Here is a 23,508-nt window from a genome sequence, read left to right as displayed (position 1 = left end):
CCTGAAATTTTGGATTGTTAATTTCTTGCAAGAAAAGGAGGATCTCTTTTCTTATGCCAAAAAATATTTCCAAACATTTTGCAGCACTAAGCCCTGCTGAAAATGACCGATTGAATCCGATTGGTTCCGCATTAAATTTGGTGAAATTGAATCGGAATGAATGCGTTTTCAATCCGGTTAATCGGATGCCCGATTGGAAGTGAATCGGTTTTAATAACAAATCAATCGGAATCGTTTTTAATTCGGCATTTCCGGATTTATCTGAATCCGCCGTTATCGGTTTCAATCGTATTAATGCCAATTTATTTTAATCGGGTGAATAAAGTGACCACACGAATCGTATTGAATCCGCATCAATCGTAAAATTTTAATACAACACCGGAATCGGATTTAATGCGATATTTCCGGATTCATCTGAATCCGACTCAATCGGTTTCAATCGTATCTGCGCTTAATCCATTTCAATCGGGTAATGAAAGTAGCTATGTGAATCGGATTAAATCCGCTTTAATCATTAAAATTGTATATAGCACATACTTACGTAATAGAGTTCTTAGTACAGGATTTCCTTTTGGTAAATAAAGTCATGAGTTCTATATTTGCAAAACTGTAAAATGTTTTCGTTTAAATAAATACTGTGCACATTGTAATAAATTTGTAGTACAAAGAATGGAATTATAATAGTAATATAATAAAGTAATTAATAAAGTAAGTAGTCAATAATCCTGTTTATATATCCGGAATTCACGGATTCTATCAGTTTGAATCGGTCAATCAATCCGTTTAAATCATTATGACTTCGTGATTTCGGGGTTCACGAAATCATAACGATTTAAACGAATTGACTAACACCGATTTAAACCGATAGAAAATAAGTGAAATTAAATTCAAACCGATAGGTACCGATTGAAATTACATCGTTGAATACCAATCCGTTTCAATCGTCTTCAATCAGTGTAATCGTTATGAAATCATAACAATTTAAATCGATAGAGAAACCGATTGAAATTACATCCTTGAATACCAATCCGTTTCAATCGTTTTCAGTCGGTGTAATCGTTATAAATCCGCGATTTCCGGATCAAGAATCCAGATTCATGCGGATTCGAAATTTTTAATCGGATTCAATCGGTCTTTTTTAGCAGGGAGCCAACGTAGGTACTGGACAATAAAGTGGGACATCTGTGTGAACATAATTATGTTCCTGGAGAAATAATTGAAATTTTCGATGACTAAGGAACTTCTGTCCACCTTTAATTATATTAATTATTTTTGTCACAGTCTCTATAGCTGTTGACAGTTTTACAACTTTGCCACTTAGTGCTTCCTGATGAATTATACAATGTATAACGGGGATATTAAAATTTCGCTGCTTTAATTGACCGGCGAACTCTATCTTTGAACCGGTCATTGCTCTCGCGCCATCAGTAGTAATCGAAGAACATTTATTAAAATCGATGTCAAATCTTTTAAGCGATTCTTCAACTGCTAAAAAAATATCAAGACCCGTTGTTGTGCTATGTAAAGGGACGAAATCTAAAAGCCCTTCGACACACGAGAAATCGTCTTGCACGATTCAAATAAAAATACTCAGTTGATTCGTGTGTCGAATATCGGTGCTCTCGTCAAGACATAAAGCAAAATATGTACATGACGTCAGAAGATTCTTTAATTTTTCTCTTACAGAATTAGTGATATCAGTAATTCTTGAAGATATTGTTTTTGCACTGAGAGGTATGCTCATTGCTTCGTCAAGAGTCAAGAAATTGCCGAAGGCTTTTACTGCTTCGATGATACAGTTCTTCACAAAAGTACCTTTGGCAAATGGCTTTGAATTTTGTGCTATAAGCAAAGAAATAGCATAAGAGGCTAGTAGGGATTTTTGAGAAGAAGAACTAGAAGAAGCTATTGCACCTTCTTGATAAACTAATTTCAGTCCTTCAATAATATCCAATTTTTCTGAATTTGAATAATTGGAATATTCAACCAAATGACGTGCTCTGAAATGCCTCTCTATTACATATTTTTTTACTACCGAAGGTTTGAAACCGCAAAGTAAATAAACCGTTTGATCGGAAATACAACTGAAGAAATAATTAACTTCCCAAGATTTATCAAATTGTTGAGCATACCTTTTATCATCCATCCTGAAGATTGGTGTGTTCAAAGAAGAATAAATACTGTTAACTCGATCTGCTGATGTGCCCACTACGACCTTTAGAGGCGCGAAATGCACATCAGATTGTTATAAAACAATTGACGGCAGCGAATTGTTATATCGTTTGTCGATGACTATATTCCCACACAACACGCATGTCATAATGACGTTGTAAGAGACGTCTTAAAAGAGACGTCTCTATGACTTGTCAGAAATACGTCTGTATGACGTCATAAGAAAAACGTTTTTCAGACTTTGTTAGAAATACGTCTTTATGACGTCATAAAAAAAACCGTCTTTCAGACTTTGTTAGAAATACGTCTGTACGACGTCTTAGAAAAAACGTCTTTCAGACTTTGTTAGAAACACGTCTGTATGACGTCTTACAATATGGCGCATAAGGCGTGCTATTTGATTGGCTTAGAATGAGGTCACGTGACTAGCGCCTGCATGCGCCGGCACGCGCCGGGCTTTTGCGACGTTATAATATACGTATCGCAACGTGGAGTGTCGTGGAGACGATGGTCTCACATTTATTTCGACCCGCAGGGAGGATTGATTCGCCGCGCAATCCTTTGGGCTTAACGAACCCACGGACCCGAGTTTAATAGTGGCGGACTGCAATAACAGTGATATATGTGCTGTACGATCTTTCGGAATTCTGCTATGGCGTAACGGTGAAAACGCGCGAGGATGAGTAGAATCGTGAGGCCCGCGGGCCCCTGTAGGGGTGGCCTGTACGTCGTCGAGGGCAAGGTGTGCCTCCTGGTGACGGCAATGCGGCGAGGTGCCCGATGGTCGTCATACTCTCACCAGGTTAGTGGATCTTTTTTCATCACCTGTACGAACTATTCTCGCGAATAAGACGATTATCGTCAGTGTTTTGGGCACGTACATATCTGTTATTGTTCCTAATCAAACAGGTTGTAGAAATTGTTTGGTAGGCGCTCCAAATTTGACAATGAAGCAGTAGAGACAATTCGCAAAAGATCTTAGGTTGCAACTACATCTATCGTAATGTTTACCGTAAGCGGTCGTAACGCTCGTCGTACTCGCTATCGTAAGCTCATCGTATGAGTTGAGCTTGAACTCTTTACAATAATTACAATTACGACGCTTGTCTGGCGTTACAACATAACCTGTCAGCTTTCTCGACGTGCGTAGAAAAATGTGTTTATAGATATATTGGCATAGATATACGGTTTACGACGACTTTATTGCTTACGACCACGATCAAAGCGTTACGATAGATGTAGTTGTAGCCTTAAAGATTTGTTCTCTAATTGTGTAATTTAATTTTCAGGACGACGACCAGGATACTCTCATGAAGGGCTTGAGTACCTTGAAGGAGGTGTTAAATGAGCACCGAGATCTATCCCAATTGGACCCGCAGTCTTTCTCACTCCCTTTCTGGAAATCATTAGATCTGAAGAAACTACAGGACCTGTGACTAGTCTAGCGCTATCTGCCGTTAATAAGATAATTTCTTATGGTCTCGTTGGTTAGCCTCGTTTATACGATAATAAAAGGTATTTTTTATGTTCTTGATACTTTAATATACAGGGTGTCATCTAATTTGCTCTCTTTACCATTTACACAGCGATATTTCTTATCCAAAAATTGAGTTAAAAAGTCCTGAGCCATTTTTTCTATAGTTTAGTAAAATAGCGTACACTGACTCATACTACCAGGCGCGCAGCTCACTAATGTACGGCTGCCTAAAGGATAGCACTGAGTAAATTGACTTTACTCATCAATAGTTACTATTTTACTAAGCATTATAGAAAAAAATGGTTCAGGACTTTTTGACTCAATTTTTGATAAAAAATATTGCTGTGTAAATAGTAGGGGCACGAATTAGGTAACACCCTGCATACATGACAAATATATGCTTAAAATTTTCAAAATATTCAACCATTGGTTTTGGTCAATTAGAACTGTTATGATATTTTGACCATAAGTTTTGATCCTTCTTAATAGATATAACTTTGAAACTATACCCATAAAATGATACATGCACGCGATTAATTAATCAAACTTGTAGAATACTCAGGAAACTTTTTCTTTACTTTAATGATCAATAAGTAGCCTTAAAATTAATGTAATAGAATCATATATTTCTTAAAACATAGTTAACGTGTAATATATTAATTTAAATTTATAGCTATCATATCAAGTTTGTAGCTATTTATTAATTGTTGGAGCAAAAAAGAAATTTAATAGATTGCTAATGTAATTTTATGGATGTATATTTACATTGCAACGTATATCGTAAGATTTTCTTGCATATGTATTTTCTTACTTCTAAATAATGTCATTAATTAATTAATAATATTACAAACTGTTGCAGAATATGTTGCGGATAAAAAAGGCTGCACTTTACAAGATGTAGGAAAGGTGATTCAGGAGTGGCTACGGCATGCTACCGACCGAATGAAGTATAACTCCAAGAAATCATAAATATCTTATATAATTCGTTAACATCGATAAAAATAAGTTACATCGATAAAAATAAGCTACTTAAGAAAAATTGTAACGAGGAAAGGGAAAAAGTGCGTTGCCGGTTGCAACGGGGAGATATAAGAAAGAAAGAAAGAGAATGAACTTTGTACTTGTGAAATGATACTTACCGGCTTGCGCGATTGGATATTCGCGAAGCTCTCAGATCGAAAACGAGCTTATGTACCTACTCGTACGTTGTTATTACAATACATAACAGCGTAATTTTATCAGATATTAAAGTTCTATTTAGTCTCTATAATTAAGTCTGCGTAAACATAAGAGGCATTTCATCACGATGTTATGCAAACGCACGACGCGTAGATCTGTTTGTTTTAGCTGCACTTCTAGTTTCTGCGTTCAAAATAAAATAACTATATATTTATACATACATTCATATATATAAATTCTGCAAAGGGATATCTTCTATAAAAAAGCTACGGAGTTTAAAAAGAAAAATTTGGTGCTGTTGCTTTTTCACGAAATAATGAAATAATAAAATATAATTTGTTAAGACAAACATAATATAAAAAAGTTACAATTACTACATATCTATTATTAAACATAATATAACTTCTATATATATATATATATATATATATATAATGGCGCCGCTGTACACATGTATGTATCTAAAAATAAAAATAAAAAAAAAATAAAATTGAAAACGTCTCAAAATTATTAAATAAGACGATTTTAATACGTCTTAAAATAACGTATAAACGACGTCTTAATCCATTGTATTAAAGACGTCCTAATCCATTGTATTAAAGACGTCATAATCCATTGTATTAAAGACGTCATAAATCGGGACATAAGACGTCCTAAAGAAGTAAAAACTACGTCTTTCTGAAACCTTTTTAAGACGTCTAAGGGATTTTATGACGTCTTTCAAACGTCTTTATGACGTCATAATGTTATCTGGGTTGTTTGTCTCGCAGCTTTAAAAATAAATCTGTTGCATCGGGGTGAAACATCAATTATAAACTTTCACGATTTACATATTTCTCTCAAAACAATTGAAGACACCGGTGCTGATTTTTACAAAATTTTAAAAAAATTATCATACCCAAAACTTCGTAATTTCAGCCTTCGAATTTATTTCATGTTTGGATCCACCTATTTATGTGAAACTTCATTTTTAAAAATAAAATTTATAAAAAATGAAAAGTGTTCTTTTTTAAGGGACGATTCTTTACCGTATCTTATGCGGCTTGCTACGTTTAATATTCAAATCGATGTTCCCGCTCTCGCCTATAAAAGATCTCAAAAGTTGACGTAAATTTTCTTCATTTTTTGTTTATTTTTTTAATTCTGCTTCAATTAGTTAAAGAGTCACAACAGTCATCAATGGATTAAGACTACAGAGGATACCACTTAAAAAAAAAACGCGTCAACAATAGTATCTTACGGGTGACGTGGAAAGCTATTGTAAACACATGTTTACGCTCCTGAGCCTCGAGCGACTCGTGGGCTGCGTGCGGGACGGCGAGGTAAGGGGAAGGCGCTAGGCGGAGCCAGCTGAAAATCGGCCGAAAAGTGCATTTTTTGCCGAGCACTCACTCTATATAAGAACACGAAAACAAAGTCTGTAACTATTCAATAAACAAACGCGTTCAATCGAATATAGTATGTTCAGTGAAATCGATAGTGAGTGAATTCTAATAGAAATAGTCAATCGCATATTGGTGACGTCGTAGATAAAGAACCACTATAAAATGTGGTTCTTCAATAAAATGTGTATGGGCAAAGCACGCCTTAACGGCAAAACTGTTGTGATAACAGGAGCAAGTAGTGGTATCGGCAAGGAGACTGCCAGAGATTTATATGCGAGAGGTCATTTTATATACTGAAATGATAATTTAAATTATCCTAAATTTTAAACTTAAGTAGATATTATATAGCATTAATGAAATATAAATTTTTGTTATTCGTTAAGAGATAACAGTGCCAAATGTCATTGTTATACAACCATACTGTTATATAACAATACTTCACGAGAACACTATATTCATTTCTTTACTAGAATATTAAGTTTTTTTCAATTATCTTTGCATCACTTATAAATCTATAAAATTTTTTACAACTCTACAATTAAAAAGTATACTCTTAAACACATTCGTATAAATAACGTATGCATTTAGGCGCTAGAGTAATTCTGGCTTGTAGAAATATGGAAAAGACAAATGAAGCAATTGAAGATATAAAGAGCAACCCACCTTCATGGTAAATATATAAACTTAGATATATCATAAGAAAAGCAATTAAATTAATTGTACTATTTATTTTAATTTATTCGTTTTGTGTCTTTATGAATCTATATTTATCTTAATTAAATTTTTTCATGATGGAGAAAATGACGATGTGGTCTGTAAATCAATGGTTACTTTTAGGATGAGAAAGGATGAATATAAAAATAATGTGGGTGAGCTTGCGATTTATTTTCTGAATCTACGTAGTTTTAAAAGCGTGAAAGATTGTGCTAAGAATTTGCTGACAAACGAAGCAGCTATTCACATACTCATAAATAATGCCGGTATGGCTGCTGCGTCTCCGTACGAGAAAACAGAGGATGGAATTGAGACGACATTACAAGTCAACCATCTTGGTCATTTTCTTTTGACACTTTTGTTACTACCGAAAATGCAATCGTCTTCTCCCAGTTGCAGAATAGTCAATGTCTCATCACTTGCATATATTTGTATGTAAAGTGATTATGGTGACTTTAGAAATAAACTAAAATGTCTTTTGTACACACCCGGCTTTTGTTTGAAGTACAACTATAACAAAATCATTCTATTATAGTTGCTGACATAGATTTCGATGACATTAATCTGGAGAGATCTTATGCACTATTTAAAAGTTATGCACGAAGCAAACTAGCAAACATTCTGTTCACTAAGGAGCTCGCTGATCGATTGAAAAGTATGCCATCATGCTAAAAAGACGTTATCAATTAGAATAGGTTACATTTATTCAATAGTGGCTTATTAATATTTAACAATTAGGCCCACAAAAAAAAGAAGTATATTGCTCTGGGGTTAAGACCACATTATTCCTATGTATTTTGACCCGTTGAACACGAATCTGCAATAAAAAATAGGGGTCGCCCAGAGGATTTCAAAAATAACCTCAAAAAACCGTAAAAACCACGTTTTTTAGTGGTAAAAGCTTAAAAAAAAGAATATGATTTGTTCCAGGTCAAGAACAACCAGAATTTTATTGGTAAACGCACAAACACACTTGTGTCATGTTGAAAAGAGAGAGAGAGAGAGAGAGAGAGAGAGAGAGAGAGAGAGAGAGAGAGAGAGAGAGAGAGAGAGAGAGGAGAGAGAGAGAGAGAGAGAGAGAGCGAGAGAGCGAGAGAGCGAGAGAGCGAGAGAGCGAGAGAGCGAGAGAGCGAGAGAGCGAGAGAGCGAGAGAGCGAGAGAGCGAGAGAGCGAGAGAGCGAGAGAGCGAGAGAGCGAGAGAGCGAGAGAGCGAGAGAGCGAGAGAGCGAGAGAGCGAGAGAGCGAGAGAGCGAGAGAGCGAGAGAGCGAGAGAGCGAGAGAGCGAGAGAGCGAGAGAGCGAGAGAGCGAGAGAGCGAGAGAGCGAGAGAGCGAGAGAGCGAGAGAGCGAGAGAGCGAGAGAGCGAGAGAGCGAGAGAGCGAGAGCGAGAGAGCGAGAGAGCGAGAGAGCGAGAGAGCGAGAGAGCGAGAGAGAGAGGAGAGAGGAGAGGAGAGAGGAGAGAGAGAGAGAGAGAGAGAGAGAGAGAGAGAGAGAGAGAGAGAGGAGAGAGAGAGAGAGAGAGAGAGAGAGAGAGAGAGAGAGAGAGAGAGAGAGAGAGAGAGAGAGAGAGAGAGAGAGAGAGACTATTTGCGTGTCTTATTACATATGTCCTCCGGGGCGAAGCCCGGGTAACCAGCTAGTCCTTTACATAGGTCGTTCGATGACAAACGCACACGCAAGCGTAAACCAATTTAGTTCTCGTTCATAAGATCACCTTTATTTAAGGCCTCATGCAGGTTTTCAGTCACTAAATTTCCTTACAGTATAAAATCTTCTGATCACCAAAGTGGACTTACAGACGATAACTGTGCGAGTATTGCCAAATTTTCCCGCTCTCAGAGGTATAACCATTCGCCTTCAGCCTGCTGTTGTCTTCAGTTTTTCTTATAGTCTAAACATCAGGAAAGACTGACACAAGTGTGTTTGTGCGTTTACCAATAAAATTCTGGTTGGTCTTGACCTGAGACAAATCATATTCTTTTTTTTTAAGCCTTTACCACTAAAAAACGTGGTTTTTTACGGTTTTTTGAGGTTATCTTTGAAATTCTCTGGGCGACCCCTATTTTTTTATTGCAGATTCGTGTTCAGCGGGTCAAAATACATAGGAGTAATGTGGTCTCAACCCCAGAGCAATATACTTTTTTTTTGTGGGCCTGTATTATTAATCAATTGTTTACGGTTTGTTACGCAATGAAGAAAAATCCACAGAAGATAGACTTTAGTTGTACAAAATATAGTTGTAAATAGTTATACAGAGTATAAAAAGTTAAGCAAGTTTTGATTTTCAGAGGCAAATATTCACGGAATAAATGTGTACTCTATACATCCTGGTATTATACCGACCGAAGTATTATGGAATGTCAATAATGCAGTATTACCAAATTTTTGTTTTACTGTAGCACGATTGTTTTTTAAAAACGCTGAACAAGGAGCGCAAACTACAATATATTGTTCTGTGGATGAAAAGACGGCTAATGATAGCGGTCTTTATTACTCGTAAGAATATACTACATACTATACAAACTTATTTTTATACATAATATTACATAATAACATAAACTATCTTTATTGCTTATCCCCGCAGGGTTTGCAAGTCGTTTTTATAAGAAACGTTACCCAAACCTTTACACTACTACCCTTTCTCCTCTCACTTTAACCCTTTGGACCAACGGCTTAACGTCTCTTTCCGAAAGACGGAGCCCAGTTTGCTCCGCACAAGAGCCTATCTTGCACGGAGGGGCGCAGCTTCGAAAAAACATTCCATGTTTACATGGCTCTAGTGGACTCGAACCTGGTTCCTGGTAAGGGGAGACGGCTGGTCTAGTGGGTAGAGCGCCAGATTCGTAATCCGGAGAACCGGGTTCGAATCCCGCTAGGCCGATGAGAATTTTTCTCAGCAAAACGCTGCCCCCCCCATCTGGCGGATAGATCCCAAATGGATACAGTATTCCTAGATGGAAAACTGGGCTCCGTCTTTCGGAAGAGACGTTAAACCGTTGGTCCAAAAAGGAGGAAATAGGAATGGAGGAATAGAATAGGATGGAATAGTGAATAGGGTTGGGTACGTCCCTTCAAAAAAACGCCCTTTAAGGCCCCTTGGGGTAAATAAAGTATATATCTTTATCTTTTTTTTTACATAATAACATAATTCCGCATTGTTTATATATATATATATATATATATATATATATATATATATATATAGAGGCTGCGGCGTTGCTACTACATATCGGAAGGCAAATAATCGTCAGTACGCCGAAAAATTGTGGAATGTATCCTGTCGTCTTTTGCATCTGGAACTAGAAGAAGATTTTACCAAATTTTTGGAAACCGTTTCACGTCAAATGCTTTAAAAAGATTTCTTTAGTTTTAAGAGAATATCATGAGAATTTTTACTAAATAATGTTTTATGTTTTTATTTTTAACAAATAAAGTGTTAATAAAACAATTGCAAATATTAGTGATAAATAAGTGGATTTTTGTCCGTAAAAATTAGCATATAATTAGATTTATTATTTATGACATCTTTAATGTTATACGACCTCTACGTAATTAAAATATTGAGACGAAAGTCACATCTTTACTAGAGTTGTGAGCCCTGTGAATATATGTACAACAGCAGCGCGGCAACGTTGCAGTCAGCTGAGTCAGCAGTCTTTGTCGTCGCGATCTACATAACCTGTACGTACAAGCGATACAAGTGTGAAATATGAGCTGGAGCGAGCAGCCTCGACGTAAGGGACGTTTCGAGACGAAACGAAAAATTGATAGAATCTATTCCTCCGTGCGCTATACTCATCAGCTGACACGTGCGACGTTGCCAAGCTGCCGCTAGTGCCGCTCGAGTCCAGCCATCAGTTCCGTATTGTCGATTTAGTCAATCGAAAATTACGTTTTATTATTATATGGTTTGGTCAATGAACTCGGGTTTTTGTCCAGTATCTTGCAAAATGTTTATTGCATCGTTTCGTCAGTTTTTGGTTTAATCATCTATTTTTGAAGTATTGCAATTTTTGCAGCATAAGCGCTTTTAGCCTCGTTTTTTGCAAGAGGGGTCTCCCCACCGCGTTAAGTTGGCAAAGTTTACGGACATATATCTCCGGAACCAATTGGTTAAAAAATCCGAAATTTTACAGACACACTCTAGGAACGTTAACCTTTCATTTCATATCACATTTTCCGGGCTAACTACATGTGACCTACATGCATGAACCACCTTAAACTCAAAAATCGAAAACTATGAAAAATGTCCAGATAATTCCTAATAATGGACAGATCGTTTATTTATTTTTTTTTCAAGAAGTGAAACATTCTCGTTCTTTTATTATCTCTTATTAAGATATGAAGTTGTTCCATTGTATAGTATTTATCATTTGTCATTGCATTAATTACACAGGCCTACAAAATAAAAAAAGTGGTCTGTACTTTTGACCAGACCCGCCTATCTTTATGTATTTTGACGCGCTGAATCCGAATCTGAAGTCCGTTTAGCCCAAACACCCTCAAAATTTCGAGTAAATCGCAAAAAATAGCTAAAAATTGCGAAAAATCACGTTAACGAGTGCGAGAAAATTCGGAAAAATTTTTTCTGACCTGGCTTAAGTGTGTTTCTTTTGTATTTTAATGCGCTGATTTCGAATCTAAAGTCTGTTGAGCTCCATTACTAAAAAATTTGGCAAAATCACAAATAAAAAAAACTGAAAATCGTGAATAGTAAAAAATCCAGAAAAAAATGTTATGGATATGAATTACTTCAGAACAAATTGTACGGAATCAGGTTTACTTTGATGTTCTTCTTATACTGTTCTTTTCTTGTAGCGAACTCTTTTCTCTTCGAATGACCTATGCAGTGGGTTTCTCTTTCTCTTCTTCCCATTCTGATTCGTTTCTCTCTTTAGTGTCCAACAGTAATCTGCCACGGGAAGTCCAGTAATTACCAGAATTTGGTTGAAGAGTTGTTGAAAAATTTTAAAAAGTTAGGTTGCTTGATGAATCTCAAATTGAACTTCCTACATTCTCATCTTAACTACTTTCCTGAAAACCTTGGAAACTACAGTGAAGAACAAGGAGAACGATTCTATCAAGATATACATGAAATGGAAAATCGATACCAAGGAAGATGGAATATCAACATGATGGCAGATTACTGTTGGACACTAATCCCACTGCATAGGTCATTCGAAGAGAAAAGAGTTCGCTACAAGAAAAGAACAGTATAAGAAGAACATCAAAGTAAACCTGATTCCGTACAATTTGTTCTGAAGTAATTCATATTAGTCTAAGATCCCGACCTACATCGACCTTCACTCATCTGTTTTCCTAATAAAAGGTATTTTTTATCAAGCATAATGAATAAACAAACAAATCGCGGATGGGTTGCCTAATTAAATCAGCTCAAGGCTACCTTTAATTAAAAATAATTTGGCTTCCGGTACTGAGTAAGTAGAGAGAAACACGCTGGTCAAACGCGGCAGTATTTTTTCGAGCTTAACTGCCGTTCCTTCGCCGTGGGGCGAATTTGTTTCAGGTAATTTGCATGCACAGATATGCAGGACGGACTGCAGATATAAATTGGCGTTGTGGAGGCTGAGCTGCGGCCGAATTTCGGGGATTCTGTGTTGCTGCGACTATTTAGAGGTTAGGTGATAGAAGCGGAAACAAGCACGGAGAAACCGAAGCCAGAGCACCGCGAGGCGTCACGCGTCGATAAAGAAGAGAGTGACAGGAGGAAAGAGGTGCTGAAGAGATAACAAAAACGAGAAGAAGACTTAGATGGATGAGAAGGAGGGGGAAAGCAAGAAAAAAGATACTAAAGACGAGAAGGAGAAGGGGACGATAGAAAAAGGTAGAACTACAGGAGGCAGGCCCACGAGAGCGGGGGAGCTGTCAAAAGTAAAAGATAGGACAGGAAGCCAAGGAACAATTGTAGAATACATAAAAAAAAGAGGAAGGGAGGAAGAAAAAGAAATAGCAGATAGGGCCGAAAAGGAAATACTGGAAAATTTTAGTAAAGAAAAAAGGGTAATAAGATCGCCGCCAAACAAAATAAAAAGAGAGGAAGGGAAAGAAGAAGGCATGGAGGCGGAAAGAATGCTGAAAGAAATCTTAGCGAAAATGGAGGAACAAGAAAGAGAAAGAAAGAAGGATAAAGAAGAGATAATGAAAGAAATACACGTCCTGAGGGAGGAATATAGAAAGAGAGAAATGCTTTGGGAAGGGCAAAAAGCGAATTTAGAAAACAGAATAAAACAGTTGGAGGAGAAAGCACAAAAAGCGGAGAATTGCGGAGGCGAAAAGCTAGAGAGCAGAGAACTAATGGAGAGAATGAAAGAGATGGAAAGAAACGCTGAATTAGCCGAAAGGAGAAGAAGGAAGAATAACATAATTGTAAAAGGAATAAAAGTAGAAAGTGGAGGTGAAGGAAGGGAGAGGATGGTGAAATTACTTGAAGAAATCTCCAAAAAGAAGGTGGAAGTGGATGAAGTGCAGGTAATTGGCCGGGGTGAACACAAAATGACGCTAGTCAGATTTCATAGATGGGAGGATAAAAAAGAAATAATGTCAAAGAGGAAGGAGATAGGAAGAGCAAGAAAGATATATATGGATGATGATCTGACGGCAACAGAGAGGCAAATACAAAAGCAGCTATGGAGTATAGTAAAGGCGGAGAGAGAGAAGGGGAAGAAAGCAACGGTAGGATACCAAAGAATATGGATAGACAATTGTGAAAAGAAATGGAATGAAAGCACCGAAAGGCTGGAAAACAGAGATGTTTTTCAGAAAGAGTAGAGAAGAGTAAAGACTGGGAGAGGGAGAGAGGGAGAGTGAGAGAGGAGGGAGAAGAAGAAAATAAGGCGGAAAAAGAAGGGGGATTAAGGATATGCTTCTGGAACGTAGCGGGACTAATTAAGAAATGTGAGGAAACATGGGATTATTTGGAAAATTTTGATGTGATAGGACTAGTGGAGACATGGGTGGAGGACGATAAATGGAGGAAGATTAAAAACAAACTGTCCAGTAAATTTATTTGGAATTGTATACCAGCGAAAAGAGAACACAGAAAAGGAAGAGCAAAAGGAGGGATAATAACAGCGGTCAACAAGAATTTGAAATTGGTAGAGACTAGGGAGATTAGCGACGAAGTGGCAGAAATAAAAGTAGAATATAATGGAAACAAATGGAGAATAATCACGTTATACAGTCAAAAGATGGAAGATACGATGGATACACTAAGGGAGAAGATACAAGAAGAGGACGAAGAATGGTTGCTAGTAGGAGGTGATTTCAATGCGAGAACGGGAAGCAGAGGAGGACCGATGAATGAGGAAGAAGAGATAGAAAAGAGGAGCGAGACCAGAAACTCGGTAGATAAAGTTATAAATAGGGAAGGACGTATACTAATAGATAAAATAGAAGAAAGAGGATGGGCGATACTAAACGGGAGTTTCGGAAGAGAAGGGGGATGGACTTATATAGGAGATTTGGGATCATCGGTTATAGACTATGTCCTAGGGAATGATAGAGCAGGAGAAGAAATAAATATGGTGGAAGAAGGAATCAGAACGGAATCGGATCATGTTCCGCTGGAGGTGGAGTTGATGGGACCAAAGGTGATGAAGGCAGGTGGAAGGAAGAAAGAAATAGAATTAGAAAGAAGCGACTGGACAGAAGAAGGGAGGAAAGAATATCATGAGAAATGTGAAGGATGGGCGAGTACACAAACAGATACGGAAGATATCTGGAAGGAGATGAAAGAAAAAGTAAAGAGCGCTATAACGAAGCATAAGAAAAGAATAATACCATGGAGATTAGGAAGAAGAGAATGGTATAATAAAGAATGGAAGGAAAGGAAAAGAAGGCTGAGAAAATCGATGAGGAACTGGAAAAAGGGAAGGATCGAAAAAGAAGAGTTTGTGAGGGAAAGAAAGGAGCACAAGGAATGGTGTAAGGAGCAGAAAAAGAGGCACGAAAGCGAGGAAGAAGAAAGGATAAGGAACATTAAAAACGAAGCGGAAGCCTGGAAGTATATAAATAAATATAAGAAAAAGAAAAATGAAGGGATAAGCGAGGAGATACAAATGGAGGAATGGAGAGACCACTTCATGAAAATGTTAGGAGGGACGGAGGAAAGAGTGGTGCTAGACATAGAAGACGAGGAAGAAGAAGACGGCACGAGGACGGAGAGTATAAACGGAGTCGAAGAAATATCAAGGGAGGAGGTGATCGAAGTACTAAAGAAACTGAAGATGGGAAAGGCAACTGGAGAGGACGGGATTGAGAACGAGGCGTGGAGGTTTATGCAAAAGGATGTAGGCGAAGAATTCCTGAAGCTAATTAACAGAATCTGGAAAGGAGAGGGTATACCGGGAGATTGGAATAAAGGTATGATCAGCCCAATATACAAAAGAGGAGAGAGAAACGACCCAAAAAATTACCGAGGAGTTACGCTAATGAATACGGCGTACAAGATATATGCAAGCATCCTAAATGCCAGATTGGAGAAAGAGATAGAGTCTAAGTTAAGGGAAGTGCAATTCGGGTTTAGAAGGAATAGAGGAACGATGGATGCAGTATATACAGTAAACTATGTAGCGAATAAGGAGCTGAGTAAGAAAAGTGGAAAGATTTTTGCATTCTTTGTAGATCTCAGAGCAGCTTTCGATAAAGTGGATAGAAGAAAACTGAATGAAATAATGAAAAAGATAGGAATTGAAGATAATTTGAGGCGAAGAATAATGGAGACATATAAAGAAACGAGAAATGTAGTGAAGATAAGAGACAAGAAGACAGAGGAATTTTGGACAATAAACGGACTGAGACAGGGATGCCCGTTGAGCCCGAATCTATTCAATGTATACATCATGGATTTAGAGGAAGGAATGGAAAAAGGACAAGCAGGAGGACTGGTGATAGGGAAGAAAAAATTCTGGACAGTATCATAAGCGGATGACGTAGTGTTAATGGCGACGAGAGAGGCGGAATTGAAGGAAATGATGAGAAGATTCAAGAAGTATTTGGAAGGAAAAGGCTTGAGTGTGAGCCCAGAGAAATCAAAAATAATGGTGTTCGAGAAAGCGGGGGGGAGAAGGAAGAAAAGGGCATGGAAATGGGGGGAGGAGGAAATAGAGGAGGTCAAAGAAATAAAGTATCTAGGATATATACTACAGAAGAATGGAGGAGCGGAGAGTCATATAAAGGAGAGGATGAAAAAGGCTACAATAGCGATGAAGAGGACATGGAGCATAGGCGAGAGAATATTTAAAGAGGATTTCGGGAGAAGGATGAAAATGTTTGAGGCACTGGTAGAAAGCGTGGCATTATATGGAGCCGAAATATGGGGGTGGTTATACGAAAGCAGATTAGATAAAATAAAAAGAAAGTACGTTAAATGGATTTTAGGATTGGATAGAAGAACCCCGAATTACATAATATCGGAAGAGGCCAAAATAAAGGAAATAAAAATGAGGGCAATAAGGAGAGCTGTGAGGTACGAGGAGAAGGCGAGACAGTCAGAAAAGAAAATAGTTCAAGCATGTATAAAAGATCTAGAGAGGAGCAGGCCAAGGAAAGAGGAAAGCAAATGGGAGATGAAGAGAAGAGAACTAATAGAGAAGGCAGGAATGGAGAAGGAGCAGCTAGGGAGAGAAATGGAGGCAGAGGACGGGGAGGCGGCGGAGAACCTCGTAAGGAGAATAGAGGAAAAAGAGAAGGAAGAGAGACAAATAAGGATAAACGAGTCAAGATACAATAGCAATTATAAAGAGATTGTAACAGAGGAGCTACCAAAGTATTTACTAGGGAAGAAGAAGAAAAAAGATAGAATGTTGATAGCCAGATACAGATGTGGGAGCGAGGTAAAAAGCAGTGAACATTGGAGAGGGGAAGAGGATAGAAGATGCAGAATATGCCAAAGAGAAGAGGAGAATATAGAACATATACTAAAAGAATGCGAAGCGACAAAAAATGAGATACAGTTAAATGTATTTTTAGGAGAGGAAGGAAATGGACTGGAGGTAATGAAATGGATAGAAAAGGTTAGAAGGGAAGCGGAAGGGGGGAGGGGACGGAAGAAGAATAGTGGGAGGGGAAATGGAAAGACAGAATGCTAGTTGTTTGTAAATGAAATATAAATGTATGTATGTAAAGGAGAAAGCGTAAATTTATGTAAGGGTTGACGGAAGTCATCCTAAGCCGCAAGGCAAGGATTAAATAAATATAATATATATATATAATTAAAAATAATTTAATTAATTTTTTTTTATTTCTACACTCATTTATATTTTCAAAAAATTCAGTACCAATCAAAAGTACAAAGCATAAGTAGAAAGGAAAAGTTAGGTTGCCTATCTTTTACTGCTCCCTATTACCGGGTTGCCAGGTATAAACAGGTGAGTTGGTATGACCAATTTACACTCATCTTTATTCTTAAGGTAACTATATAGTAAAATAAAGATAATTTTATTGCGAACACAGTGGTATTAGTTTGCCTAAGCAAAATCGTTCAAGACTTGCGGTTGCCGCGCTTTAAAGTCCGAATATTTGAGTAAGCGAGCGGGGTGCGACAGAGAAGCGCTGAACGTATTATTCTATGCAATAGAGGAGGACGCAGCATAGCAGTTGTGCGTGAAGCAATTGCCGAGTGAAAGAGAGTGCGCATGCTCTTTTCTCCGTGCGATAGAGAAAGACAACTCTCGCTCGACATCGCTCGAAATCTTTTTTGGAGTAATTACGCATTCATATATATCAGATATATTCTGTATTTGGAAACGTGTTCTGTTGTTTATAACCTCTATTCGAGTGAATTGTTATAGAAAAATGAAAAAGTGTTTTTTGTGCGGCTCAAACGATTCTATAATTGATTTTAACGATGAAACATTTAAGAATTGTTTCTTAAAGTTATTGTTTCGTAAAAAAAAAAATTTCAAGTATCATGAGGTTCAGTTAACCAAGGACGCAGTTGATTCTTTAGGTTATCATTCATCATGTTATAAAAAAATTACTGTATTAAAAAAAAGTATAATGAAGATTTCAACAATTTTATCAGAAATCATGAAGTAAGTATTAAATTCTGTCTTAAATTATGATAATTAAATTATAAAGATTTTTTTTATTGGTTATTATTCTGAATGTGTCAGATATCCAAGACTTACTGTTGTGATTATTTGCAGGAACAGAGACTGTCTAATCCCGATCAGGAATGTTCAAATTCCTCGCTCGCAGACTTTGTATATGTATATTAACAGTATTAAGGGGTAACGCCACTCTAGAATTTTCAAAAAATCGATTTTTTTTGCTTAAACGATGCTTTAAGGTCTTAGAAATAAGGTACACTTGGTTTCAAACCTCGGAAAAATCTCTATTATCCTTTTTTCGTAATCCGTCTGCCGGCGCGGAATGCATCTGTGAATATTAACTGAAACTTTAAACGCGTTTTTCTCGAAATCGCTTTTTTAAAATCGGGCGGAATCAGAACTCGAACACCTTTTATCCGATTGACTTGAAATTTTGAGTGAAACTTTACAATAACATTATCTTTAGAAGTACCTATGGATTTTGCGATAAGTTGAACAAAACTTTTTTTATAAACAATTTTGTGCGAAATTTTTTAGCGAAAAATTAAACATTTTTTCCAACATGCACCATTCTTACAAAAAATGATATTTCGCAATTCCCATTGGTACTTCTATAGAAAATCTTATATATTTTTCAAAAATCTTTGAATTTTTGTTCCAACTCAGAAATTATAGGAGCTTCGATTCCGCCCGTTGGCGTTGGACGACTTCCGCAAAAAGGCACTTTGGATCAATGGCTCTGGCGCCGCCATTTTGTCAATAAAAAATTAATAAAAATTTTTTTTTATACTTTAATATATACACGGAGAGAATTTTATATTAAATTTTACTATGCTGCCGTACCAACTGTGGACCATCAAGACGCCACAAGTTTAAATGCTATGAACATAGCATTCAATGCTATAACTATAGCATTTAATGCTATAACTAGTATAGCATTGAATGCTATAGTTATAGCATTGAATGCTATGTTCATAGCATTTAAACTTGTGGCGTCTTGATGGTCCGCAGTTGGTACGGCAGCATAGTAAAATTTAATATAAAATTCTCTCCGTGTAGATAATAAATAGAATTAAACCGATTTTTATTTATGATTATTGTATTTCTGAAAAAAATTATCAAAAATTGGCTTGTTTTTGGGACTTTAGAGTGGCGTTACCCGTTAATTAATAAAAATGATACATTTAACACTTTTATTTACTCAATAAAATTGAATTTCTAGGTGCATCCAAGTACGTCTGCAACTGACGAATATCTACGATGTCTGGATTCTAGTGGACATTTAAGTACAACAGATACTGAAAGAGAAGAGAGTAATATTGATGCAATAACTTCACTTTCTATGGATTTGGACAAGGTATTAAAATATTGTTAATTAATTTAATTGCTCTAATTTTCATTGTTTTGTTGATGAATTTAAACCTTTAATTTAAATGTTTGAAACTGAAATTTATTTTTAAATTTGTTCAACAAATTATTTGTTTCAGGTGCCGTCATTTACATCAACTCCACGTAATTCGATTGACGAGACGCTTGATTCAGTATCGACAAATCCTGCCTCTACAGCACCTAGTGAATCGTCAACAGTAAACAGCAACTCATTAGAATTGATTCAAACACTGGATTCATCCACTTCAACTCTTCCATCAAGGTCATTAACTTCTGATAAACAAACAACATGCCTGTTTTGCAGCCACAAACAAAAGAAATGTGGAAAGCAGATGCTTAATCTGATATTTCCTCAGTCTGAAAATGTACAAAAAATAAAAACAATTGCTGAAACTTTAAATGATTTGGAGATACTTTCGAAACTTGAGAATCAAACTGTTGCCTATCACAAGACCTGTTTCGCTTCATATCGGGTACAAGAAAAGCGGTGTATCGAGGAACATCTTGATACTAGTTGGCATGAAAACAGACAGCTACATAAATTAGCTTATGAGTCTCTTATAGATTTTATTACGAAAGAAATAATTGAAAATGAAAAAGTTATGTACTTTGCACAGTTATTTTCAAGATATCAAGCTCTATTATTAGAGTTTGGAGGAAATAAAATAGACCCCGATGACATGGCGGATTACCGACCCGAAACTTTGGAAAAAAAAGTTTTAAAAAGTTTCGGTGACCGTCTAACGATTGAAGCATTTACCGGACCGCGTAGTAAAATAATAGTGTACAAGACAGACATCGATGTGTCTGTTATGGCTAATAACACTAAATTTTTGGAAACAAAAGAAGACAACAAATTTGAAGACGTAGCTTATCATTTAAGGAATCTTGTAAAAGCTATTGATTGCAAACAGCTGCCGAGTCATTTAATTGCTGATGACATCATCCACGGAGAATGTGAAATTCCTGAGAAATTGCTTGAATTTATGTACAATCTCATTGTCGGACCCGACGTTTCTCGTAATGACTCAAACGACACCTCGGTCAAAGTAACGTCACTGTGTAGCGATATCATTTATGCTGTTTCAAAGGGTAGATGTAAACCAGCGAAAAATTTAACCCTTGGACTGACTATGAAATCTCTAACAAATTCTCGGCAAGTAATCACGATACTCAACAGATATGGCCATACGATTGGATACAATTTGGCTGAAGAGCTTGAGACAGAAATGACTTATACGGCAGTCCAAGATAATAAGGTAATACCAACCGGTATCGATACAGTAGATGGACGCAGCACTCACGTAGCGTTTGATAATTTTGATCGCTTCGTTGACACGACTTCAGGAAAAGATACCACGCATGACACAGTTGGAATTATTTATCAATTTCCTCGTGCGGAAAATGAAGATCCTGATGATATTGAAGCTACGACTTCTTCAACTCTTTCGCTTGATGACAACAGAGACGAATGTGGACCTTCTTCACGTAAAAGACGACGTTTCAATAAAATTTTACGAGGTATTCGACCATATTACTCAAAACCGACAACAAGTATGCAGCTGCTTACCGTTGATTCATTTACTAATGTAATCGACGTATGCAAAAGCGCCACAGAAATAGCCATTGATAAAGATATACTATGGATAATGTCTTTGTCGCGAAATGATTCTGTTCCTATGTGGTTGGGTTACAACTGTATGCTTTCAACTGATCACAGTGGAATTCAAAACGTCGAGTATTTGTCTCCAATAAATTCATCTCCAACGTCTTATGCAATAGTTAATGAAACACTCGTTATGGCTAATAAAATTGCTGAAAAGTGTCAACAAGGACTGATTATCGTGACATACGATTTAGCCATAGCCAAAATGGCAATGCAGATTCAAGAAAGTGAAAAACCCAAATTTGATAACATTTTTGTAAATTTGGGAGCGTTCCATATGCAGATGGCATTCTTCAAAGCGATCGGGAAATACATAGACTCCAGTGGGTTAGTAGAAATACTAGTTCAGGCAGAAGTATTAGCAGGCGGCTCGATGAACAGCTTTTTAGACAGCAAGCACTTTAATCGTTGCAAGCGATTACACCCGCTGGCCGCCGCTGCGTTACAAATACTTCATTTTGAACAATATTTATCCACAATTAATGTATCTCCTGAGATACTAGGTGAATTATTACAAGCGCTTATAGACAATGCATCCAATCAGACTGTATCTGACGTCAACGAGAGGTTTGAATTACCTGATTTATTGAACCAAACTGTTAATGGCTATAAAGAGTTCTGCAAACAGACTTTGATGGGTGAAAAGGGAAAAACGGCTCAATACTACTATCAGTATTGTGAGTTTATTAACTTATTCCTTCGCTTTTCGAGAAGCATCCGTACCAGTAACTTTGAACTGTACTTGGACTCGATTTTCAACATGTCTGATTTATTTTTTGCATTAAACCAGCCTAATTATGCTAGATGGTCCCTATTGTACTTAAGTAATTTAATCAGATTGCATACTGAAGATTCACCCCTGGTTGCAGAATTTCGTCAAGGCGCATTTGGAATTAGACGTACTAAAGCCAATTTTGCTAGATCACCTGTTGACTTGACACTAGAGCAGACCATCAATGCTGATGCCAGTAATCAATTGGCTAATAATCTTTCTGCAGACTCTATATCTGCGCGACAAAGATGGGCTCTCAGTCACAATATGAGGACAAAAATATTGACAGCTGTCAAAGAGAATCTTGGTTTGTCGCTAAAAGATGATACTTCGCATTCTTTGCAAAAAAGCAGAATAAACAAGGACAAAAAAGTCTTCACAGTATCATTGAAGCGATTAAAAATACGGTCAATCCATTTGATGATAGTATCGATAAAAATGTTTTGTTTAACATTTCGACTGGTAAAGCAGCATCTTCAGATGTTACTGATTTCCTGCTTGCCGTTAAGTCAGTAGGCAATCAACAAAAGTTAAGTTTCATTTTTGAATGCTGTTCAGTTTCCGAGAGATTTGAAAAACCGATACCACGGAACAAAATCTTAAATTTCGCATCACAGTGCGCCACCAAAGCTCAGGTGAATAAAGATAAGAGCAAGAAGGTCTTACTAAAAATGGAACGAGACATCTTTGGGCGACTACTCGCAATTAGCATTGACAAAAAAATTAATATAGAATACTGTTTGACGTTTCCACTAGCACCAATGCCGCCTGCTCTTTTCTCGTGTACTGGTGAAATGTTAAAAACAAACAAGTCGACATTAGCCAAGACATTAAAATCTTAAGTCTAAATGGTTGAGCCAACACAAATCGACGTTGAAATAATAGATGGTTTTTACTACTTACACCTTATCGGATCCTCCATGCCACAAACCTTTGATAAAATAGCTGAATCTATCCTTATAAAACTTTGTTCAAGTAATGCTGGGAAGATACATCTTATATTTGACCGCTATTTAACGCCTTCAATCAAAGATTCTAAACGTCAAAGTCGACAGGAGTTCGATATTCCATATAGAATTACAGGACCTCTACAACCTAGACCTACCGATTTTTTGGGAAGTCTCAAAAATTATTATTTTAAAGAGGCTTTGGTACAATTCTTAGCTAATTACTGGGAGAACGACCATTTGGTACCAATAATCCAAACGAAAAAAATTTTTATAACAGTTGGAGATCAGTGCTATTCTTATCAAACAAAGGAAAATCATGTCGTAAAAAGTGAAGAAGTTGATTATATATGTCAGCATAAAGAAGCAGATACGCGAATTATGTTTCATGTTAACAAAGTGCCACCAAGTTCAAGAATTTTAGTAAAAGCCTCTGATACTGATGTTTTAATAATTTTGCTGGCTAATATGCATAAAGTTTCAGAATCAGAAATTTGGTTAGCAGGTTCAACGATCAAGAAAGGAAATAATAAAGATCTTAACTGCATTAATTGTACAGAATTAGCACTGAAGTTGAGATCTACATTATGCCTAAGTCTGCCGGCTTTCCATGCATTTACAGGCTGCGATTACACGGCAGCTTTTTACAATAAAGGAAAAGTCAGACCTTTTAAAATTTTTTCGAAAAACGAGACGTACCAAAAAACTTTTGCGTTATTAACAGATGAAGCTGACA

At 36.9% G+C, this 23,508-nt stretch overlaps 1 protein-coding gene, 1 long non-coding RNA gene and 1 pseudogene across 3 annotated transcripts; all 3 read left to right on the top strand.

The window, feature by feature from the left end:
* Nucleotides 1-2,679: 2,679 nt before the first annotated feature.
* Nucleotides 2,680-4,734, top strand: LOC139784440 (uncharacterized). The gene is made up of 3 exons (XR_011721563.1): nucleotides 2,680-2,974; nucleotides 3,462-3,687; nucleotides 4,509-4,734. It is a non-coding gene; the product is annotated as an uncharacterized lncRNA (long non-coding RNA).
* Nucleotides 4,735-6,173: 1,439 nt separating this feature from the next.
* LOC139784439 (retinol dehydrogenase 12-like) lies at nucleotides 6,174-10,375 on the top strand. 2 transcript variants are annotated; one of them, XM_071723627.1, is made up of 6 exons: nucleotides 6,174-6,493; nucleotides 6,802-6,883; nucleotides 7,051-7,358; nucleotides 7,463-7,582; nucleotides 9,215-9,422; nucleotides 10,132-10,375. In XM_071723627.1, exons 1-6 carry the CDS (start codon nucleotides 6,376-6,378, stop codon nucleotides 10,277-10,279), a joined length of 984 nt encoding a protein of 327 aa, XP_071579728.1. In that variant the 5' UTR covers nucleotides 6,174-6,375; the 3' UTR covers nucleotides 10,280-10,375. The 2 variants fall into 2 exon arrangements, with proteins under 2 accessions (XP_071579728.1, XP_071579729.1); XM_071723628.1 differs by lacking the exon at nucleotides 10,132-10,375 and adding an exon at nucleotides 9,511-10,118.
* Nucleotides 10,376-14,134: 3,759 nt separating this feature from the next.
* On the top strand, nucleotides 14,135-16,893 carry LOC139784438 (uncharacterized; annotated as a pseudogene).
* Nucleotides 16,894-23,508: the final 6,615 nt, after the last annotated feature.

The sequence above is a fragment of the Temnothorax nylanderi genome, unplaced genomic scaffold, assembly GCF_030848795.1.
Source record: "Temnothorax nylanderi isolate EJ_2023f unplaced genomic scaffold, tnyl_v1.0 TNYL_tig0628_pilon, whole genome shotgun sequence".
Classification (NCBI taxonomy): domain Eukaryota; kingdom Metazoa; phylum Arthropoda; class Insecta; order Hymenoptera; family Formicidae; genus Temnothorax; species Temnothorax nylanderi.
Note: the sequence above shows the minus strand (reverse complement) of the source record. Positions and strands in the feature narration are given on the sequence as shown.